The sequence below is a fragment of the Alligator sinensis genome, unplaced genomic scaffold, assembly GCF_000455745.1.
Source record: "Alligator sinensis unplaced genomic scaffold, ASM45574v1 scaffold138_1, whole genome shotgun sequence".
In the NCBI taxonomy this organism is placed as follows: Eukaryota; Metazoa; Chordata; order Crocodylia; family Alligatoridae; genus Alligator; species Alligator sinensis.
In genome coordinates this window covers 2008491-2016866 of record NW_005841862.1, presented here as the reverse complement: position 1 = coordinate 2016866, position 8376 = coordinate 2008491, and the positions used below count along the sequence as shown (strand labels likewise).

The 8376-nt window shown below is 43.9% G+C and overlaps 1 protein-coding gene across 4 annotated transcripts in view; it reads right to left on the bottom strand.

Annotated features, from left to right (window-relative positions):
* Positions 1–8376, bottom strand: part of LCLAT1 (lysocardiolipin acyltransferase 1) — a 241131-nt gene that overhangs the window by 87455 nt on the left and 145300 nt on the right. For all 4 annotated transcript variants that reach the window (XM_025216037.1, XM_025216042.1, XM_025216023.1 and 1 more), the window contains one exon: positions 7092–7208. In XM_025216037.1, the coding sequence (XP_025071822.1) occupies positions 7092–7208 (117 nt within the window). The remainder of the gene's footprint in view (positions 1–7091; positions 7209–8376) is intronic.

Sequence of the window (8376 nt, the reverse complement as noted above, 5' to 3'; positions counted from 1 at the left end):
CGTCCGGTCTGCGCCTTGGCAGACTGGCAGACCGCCGCTGTGGCGGGGAAAGAAGGGAAGAAGACAAGAATTAACCCTCTTACTGCCAGCCATGGACCCTGGGCTTCTTGGAGCAGGCAGCTGAGAGGCTGCAAGCAGCCTGGGCTCCATGGGTGCTTGTCCACATTACACCTCTCCTGTTATGACATTATACTTTTCCTGTGTCCCCGTGACAAAAATTGCAATTAAGCTAGCTAAATAGCATCTGTGTATCCACATTGTCAGCTGATTTTATCATTTAAACATTTTTTTATTGTGATAATTTACAAGACCTCTGACATGTTTTACTTTTAGCTCCTGAATTTCTTCCATGAGGGTTTTTTTTAGCATTTAAAATTTTCAATGTGGATCTGACTTATGCCCCAAAATGTGATTTTTCCTGCTTTGCAACTATTACACCACCAGATGCCGCTTGGGTTCACTCGGTAATCCATGGAAATCCACTGAATCTCTATTGTAACACTTCAACAAGACTCCAGGGGCTAATCTTGCAAATCTTTACTGGTGATTTAGTTCAAGGTTCAGATTAATGAAAAATACAACTTTTCTGGATACACACCCGGTCAAGCAGGGTAAAAGAGGTGAAGGGAACCTACTCCCCAGTGGGGATTCCCTTTTGCAAGCAACTCAACCCTCTGGTGCCAGGAATCGAATCCAGGTCTCCCACCTGGCAGGCAAAAAGCTGTATCACTGAGCTATTAATGCCTTGACTGCTGGATGCAGCTCCAGGCTCTAGTGCCTCCAGGATCCTCCATGTGCTGTCTGCACACTGAGCTCCCTGGCTTCATGCCAGAGGGGGGTCGGAAAGAACCCAAGCTGCTCATGCCAAAGTGGGGTCAGAAAGAACCTGAGCTGCCACCTGCAGCTCGGGGCTTTGATCCCTCTGGGACCCACTGCACACTGCTCCTGGGAGGGTAGGAGGCTGTGGATCAGGAATGAAGGACACTGGCAGTGTATGGTGTGGGCTGTGCTAAACTGTTATATGTGGCTTTTGCATCCAGCTCAGGGGTGCATCTCAGCCCTCCCCATACAGTTATATGCAGCTGTTATACCCCAGAGCTGGGGCTACCCCACGCCATGTCATGCTGGGGGACTCTCTTGGACACTCCTAACTATAAGGGTTGGACCAGAGAGAATGTCCAGCTGTAATCCCAGCCCAAGAAACAGCCCAGTCTCAGGAAAACCAGAAAAACCACAGAGGCATGGCATGGGGTGGCCCAAGAAAGATTTCCACTTCTAATTCCAGCCCAAAAGAAATGCAGGAATGGGGATTTGTCTCTGTGAACTGCTTGCTAGAGCATGGCTTCCTCTATTCCTAATGGGGCAAGTGACAAGAAAACAATAATATTGGTGGCCCTAGAACAGTCACATCTATAGGAAACTATATGGTTTACTGAACTGGGTGGGTGTCTGTTCACACTCCTGGAAAGCCAGGTTTGGAGGTCTACCTCAAGACACAGACTGATGAGAGCTGTAAGTTGAGCTGCAGGGGAACCAGTATTGATATGCAAATAGGGCTACTGTGAAATGCTGATAAGACAATGTACTGTCAGATTTCAAGTCTCCCCTCAAAAAGCAGGCCTGGGGTCCCTGGACTCTGCAGCATAACATGACGAAACCATATCTGACTCTGTATGAAAATATAAAAAATAAAATAAAATTGCTCAATCAAAAAGAACGTGGTCACTGATTTCTCATGCTTTGGGGTGCCTCTCACTTCCAACCCACAGCCCCTGCCCCTGCAGCGCTGCCACTGCCCCTCACTCCCAACCCGCAGCCCCTACCCCCCAGCCCTGCCGGTACCCTCATCCAGCGCCCAAGGGTCCCAGCCAAAAAAGCAATTTCTTTGGAGCACTGTTAATGCAGACAAAGCAATTCAAAGAGGGTTTGGGTTTTTGGTTGTTGTTGTGTTGGTCTAAGGACATGGGCAGGCAAGGTTCTATGAGCAGAAGTGATATCGTTTATTAGATCAACTGAGTAGTTAGAAAAGCTTCTTGGCAAGCTTTCAGGCTCAGTCACCCTTCTTCAGGCATGGGAAGTCTCTGATGTTCTGAGACTCCAAGAAATGAAAGAAGCTAAAAGTGTGGCAGATGTCAGTGAAAATGTAAATAGGGTCACCACTCCAGGATTTGGCCAGAGTCACTCAACTGGTTTAACAGGTTCTGTTGAGGAATCTTAAGGTAATAGTCTAAGGGATGGGAAATGGTCCTCGCCAGTCCTACAGGAGGCACAATATACAACAATCACACAGAAAACATGATCATGCTTTATAGCCAAGCCACTGCCCGTGTCCCTCCCCACCTCACTCCTGCCAGGGTGGCCCAAGCTCTGGGGTGTAACGGCCACATACAAGAGTGCATGGCGAAGGCAGAGATGTACCCACCTCTGGGGTGTAATAACTCCATATAACAGTGTATGGGGAGGGCTGAGATACACCCCAGGGCTGGGTGCAACAGCCACATACAACAGTTTAGCACAGCCCGGACCATACACTGTTATATGTGACCATTACAACCCAGAGCTGGGTGCATCGCAGGACCCAAGCCACTCCAAGAGTGTGTGACTCTCCTCTCCCTGCAATGGGTGGGACTGTGGCATGAGCACGTTGGGGGCTGGTGGCTGGCATGGGTGGCACCCCTGTCCCCCCAGTCCTGCCTGTGCCCCTCACTCTGAACCTGAAGCCCCCTGCCCCACCAGCCTTGCCAGTGCCTCTCATTCCTAGCTAATCTGCAGCTCCCCCTCCTCCCCCAGCTCAGCTGGTGCCCCTCACTCCGGACTTGCAGCCCCCTGCCCTTCCAGCCCCCTCCCCGCGGAACCCTGCCAGTGCACCTCACTCCTGACCCGCAACACCCTGCACCCCCAGCCCAGCTGGTGCCCCTCACTCCTGACCTGCAACACACTGCACTCCTAGAAAGAGGCAGCAGTATGACTGCCAGGCAGAGCAATGGCAAGCAGAAGATGGTCAAAGCTATGGCCTGGGCTCTGAGCAGCTGTAGCAGGTGGCAGGCAGGCTGCAAATAGCTGCACTGGGCACTAGAGCTCTGGCACCAGCTCCATGCTGGTGGCAACTACACACAGACCTTGGGGTGAAGGGTGGGGAAGGGGCCAGGGCAGTGCAACCCCAGCCCCTCTCCTGCCACCCACCCAGAGGCACACATGCAGCCACTGCCAGCAGTAAGGATCGGGCCCTTTTTGTGGCTCCCCTGTGATTGCCTCTACAATGCTAAGTCAAGGTATGGGTCAGGGTTGGGGGCTTTTCGGCACTCCATCCAAAAATGCTGCCAATGCCTGACATAGCAGGTAAATCTTTCATACTGTAGTTTGCAATGCATAATAATCAGGGATCTTGCCAAATCAAATTAATTTTTTCAAAGTTAAAAAACCAATTCAACATCTAATGACATTTCCCCTTCTCTTCACTGACCTATTTTTGGAGCAAAATAATGTACTTAGGCCTCGACCAAAAGCATTTCAGCCTGAAGAAGGGAAATATGCCATGAGCCAAAATTTATTCACAGTAAAGCCATGGGGTATTACGGTTGTCACCCATGCACAAAAATATTTTTAAACACGTAAATACGACATTCAAGTTTCAACTAGCACCAGCCCAGCATGGAGGGGAAAAAAGACACCCCACCCTCCTTCAGTTTCAGTCACATGGATTCACATCTATTTCTATACCATTATGATTATCTGGAAACAGAAGGTAGCAATCAGCACCCTAATATTAGGGCTCTTGATTTTTATTACTGCTACAGTTACAGTATGTAGCATGTCAGAAATTATGAGACTGGAAAAAAATATACTATAGTGTTAACGACAAGAGAGAGAAAACCTGAATATGGAGATGCACTATAACTAAACTCCATACACAAACTCAGAATCACAGGAAAGCAGGGCTGGAAGGGACCTTTGGAGGTCATCTAGTTCAACCTGTTGCCTAAGGCAGGATCATCCCTATCCAAACCACCCCATATAAATCGTTGTCTAACTTATTACTAAAACTGTGCAATCAACCCTGTCACAACCTAGGGCCCTACCAAATTCACGGTGGAAGTGGGCTGCGCGGAAGTGCCTTTAATCTTGCAGATTCCCTTGTGCCTCCCCACCCCCCGCCCCCCATTTGCTGCTTGGTAGCCCTTTTGCTTGCTGCTGATTGGCTGGGAGGCAAAAACGGTGCCATGATGGGAGGAGGGGGGCATGTGGGGGAACCTGCAAGATTACAGGAGCTGCTGTGCAGCCCACTTCTGGGGTGAATTCAGTCGGGCCCTACTAATCTGCCCCAAGTAAAGCAGAGGAACAGCAGTCCATGTCCTGCTGCTGCAAGAGATAGTTAAAATACACTTGAGAGATCTGACTCCACATTATAGAAGGCGGCAAAAATCCACACACTCCACATCACCTTGACCATGAGAAAAATTCCTTCCTGACCCCAAATGTGGCCATTGGTCTGACCCTGAACAGAGGAGCAAGACCCTCTAGCCAGGAACTTCTCGATTTTCATCCTAGCAGGAGCACTTGCACACCCCAGTCAAAATCCCCAGCTTGGCTGCAGCTAACATCCAATGCTTCTGAGGAAGAAAATAAAAAAACCCTCACACCTGACTTGCAGCAAGAAGAGAAAAAATACCTTCCCAACCCCAGGTAGCAACAAGCAAAGCCCAGAAGCATGAGAAATACCCATAGTAAAGTACAGACTTAGCTTGTCCTAGACTCAGCCCTGACCAATGCTTGTCCAACCTCTTCTTGAACACCACCAATAATGGAGATTCCATAGCTTCTCTAGGCAGTCTGTTCCACTGCCTTGCTGTTCTAACAGTGAAGTTTTTCCTGATATCTAACCTAAACTTACTTTTCTGCAACTTCAAGCCACTGGCCCACATCCTGTTTTCTGCAGCTGAACATGTCCATTTCAGTCAACTTCTCCTTGCATGGCATACCTTTAAAGATCTTTATCTTTTGTCACCTGTTTCTTGACCCTCTCTAATTTCACTACCTCCTTGTTAAGATGAGGAGCCCAAAACTGCACACAATACTCTATAGATGAGGGCTAACCAGTGCTGAGTAGAGGCACTACCACCTCCTGTGTTTTGCACCTAATGCTCCTATTGTTACACTTCAAAGCTGCATCGCATTTTGTGGCAGCTGCTTCACACTACAAACTCATTCTGAGTCTGTGATCCACCAAGACTCCTACATCCTTCTTCATAGTGCTGCCAGCCATGTTGTCTTTGTGTTTTTTGATTATTCTTCTCAAAGTGTAACTTCTTGCATTTGCCATCATTGAACTGTTAGCTCCTGCCCAGCTTTTCAGTGTCAAGATCCTTCTGAACTGCACTCCTGTCCTCCATTGTGTTTGCAAAACTTTCCAGTTTTACATCATGTGCAAATTTGCTCATGCAGCTCTCTATTTCAGCATCCAAATCATTAATGAACTCCAAAAACACACAAGTGCATTGTAAAGCTACTAAGCAAAACTTTTAATATATAAAAAGCATATACAATGCATTAAAATATATATCTTAAAAGAGAACAAATGTTTCAAAAGTCAAAGGATCAAAAACTGGGAAATAATAAAATTAAGTCTGCCCCCACACAGAAAATTTCAGGCCAAATATTTAAAGCTTGGCAAACTTATAAACAACTGAAAGTAAAATCTTTCCATGGAAAATACTAGCATAACTACTGACTTACCAATGCGCATACTCACTTCTTCCCTCACCCCTCGTTTAATTTGTTAATAGCCAGCTTAAACAGACACTAAAATTCCGCTATGAAAATTTGCCTACTCTGGATACAAGTTTTGTTTAGAAGTACTGTTCCAGAAAAATCAGATTTTTAGTTCATTTAGCCCCATTCTGTACTGCATAAAATCAGTTTGCCTTTTATAATAAGCTATTCCTATTTATGTGGGAGTCTCTCCTAGCAATCAGAAGTGAAAAGAGGTGGGGGTTTTTTTTTGTTTTTTTTAACACAATCATAAAATGACTGTAAAACCACAAATATTTTGGAAGAGTCCTTTGGGACAAATACAGAATGTGACCTTTTTAAAAAAAATAACCTGATTGGATTTCAAGTTGAAATTATTATTTTACCTGAAAATTGATCCAAGAATAGGAATACAAATCCAGCTAAGGGATTTAACAGTGTGAAGTTTTATACAAACTGAGTTTGTGTATAACAGTGAACATATTACAGCAAGTTAGACAAAAAACATGCACGATGTGTGGAAAGTTTAAGATGCCCATCAAAAAAAATCATCTTTAACAATGGAGAGGAAAGGGGCATCAGTAGCTATTTAGCATGAGAGTTAGGATACAGCTTCTGAATCAGATCTTTCTAGACCTTAAATGCTGAAGGCTGCAAGTGAGAGAGGAACAGTGGAAAAAACCCTGGTCATACTGAGTTCACTCTTCCTTTTAGCATCCACACACTGCTACTGAGACACAGGATACTGGGCAAGATGGACCTACGGTCTGATACAGTAAGTGGAAATTCTTATGTTCTTAGGCCATTTTGTACCTCCAGCTTATAATGTTGCTCATAGCAGTAGGTTGCTGTAAAGTATTTGGAAAAGCAGTGAACTTACGTGTTTGTGGAGCGTCTAGCTCAGTGGATCCTTGATTTCTTATTGTGGCCGATAAATGTTACCAAAAAAAATGCACAATATGACTATTCTTCCTTAGGGATTTATAAAGTTTTATTTCTGAAGAGGCTTACTAAAAAACCTACAATATTAAAAAAAAAACCAACCCAAGTTGGATTAGGGAGTGGCTTCTTGTCTCTCGGTTAATGTTCCAATTCTGTCCAAACCTTATTTTGCTTTGGCCTTGCAGAACATATTTGCAAATTCCCAGACCAACTCTAATCTCACCCTATTACAAATATCAAAAGAATGGTTGAAAACAAGAAGGCTGTCATGTCATACAAGCCAATTCTAGAACTGCTTTGGAGTAGCTAGTTTACTGAAGATCAATTACCTTGATTGCCAGAAATTAGTTATTTGCAAATAGCAGAAAAAGAAAGCAAAAATATATCAAAAGAACTGTTACCTTCCCGTAGACGTTCAACCACAAAGGTGAACCCAGTAGTTCGTGGATGCAAGACATATTCATATTTTCGAAGTCCATTCTTTTCAGCAAATTCATGACTGCGGGCTTTGGTATTGCCTAAAGATAAAAAAAAGCATTAAAATAATTAATATTAGTTGCAGAGAGGGAAGGGAAGAAGGCTTAAAGCTCCACTATGATGTAAAAGCAGGCAAAAGAGCAGCAGCGCACATTCTACAGATGAATAGCAGTTGTTTTCTGATGGAAGCAAAACTAAATGTGCTTTCAATTAGGCTCATAATACCAAAAGATAGGGAAAAAATGAGTTGCTAAAACAATTGTTAATTCTCTTACTGTATGAAATTATCTTTAAACATAACTAACAGGTCCTTCGCATTGATCAAATGCAAACTCAAAGCTCTCTTTTAAGAGAGATTATAGTAAAATTTACATTGTAATATACAAATTCTATTAGCATTAAAAACACTGCCACTAAAAGGGTACAATTTATAATAATGTTAACTTTTGATATGGATTGAATTAACTTAGTCAAAAGTGTTAACTTATGTTAAATTGTTACAAGAACCTTCTCTCCATCCAAAGAGAAAAATCTTATGCTTTTTAAAAATAGACAAGTAGGAACGAGTCAAATACGCTAAAACAATATTTTTGTCATCTCATATATTCACTTTGAACTTGATAGGCTTTATTTATTCATCTGTTCATTCATAAATTCAAGTTGCATGTCTATATGCTCATTAATTTTTCAACCTAATGCTCTCTACAGCAAGATGGGCTTGCCTCTGTATGTAAGCTCTGCACAAGCCATCTGAAAACAGTTTGGCTGAACATGTAGTGAAGTATGTATTTCAACGGTCTGGCAGAAAGAGTACTCTGATGAGGAAATGGCACAAGTCTTAAGAACGAATTACTAACACAGTAATGGCACAAGTCTTAAGAACTAATTACCAACACAGCCAATTCGGCAAACAACAAAAGAGACGCGCGCGCACACACACACTGAAGAGAAAGCCTCTGGAGATGAGTGGGCAGAAACCAATTTGTTTTACAGGTGGTGTAGAATTCTCTGAACTGTCAGTATTGAAGTTAATACATTCAGATGGCTTTGCCTACTACATTTGTGTCCCCGGATGTTGCTACAACTGCATCTTCCGGGGTAGTAGGCCTAAAGCGCACACAGGATCTTCCTGAGACAACCTGAGCAAAATGAATTTAATCAAGTCCATGTATTAAACATCACTACATGTTTTATAGTCCTTGCATTATT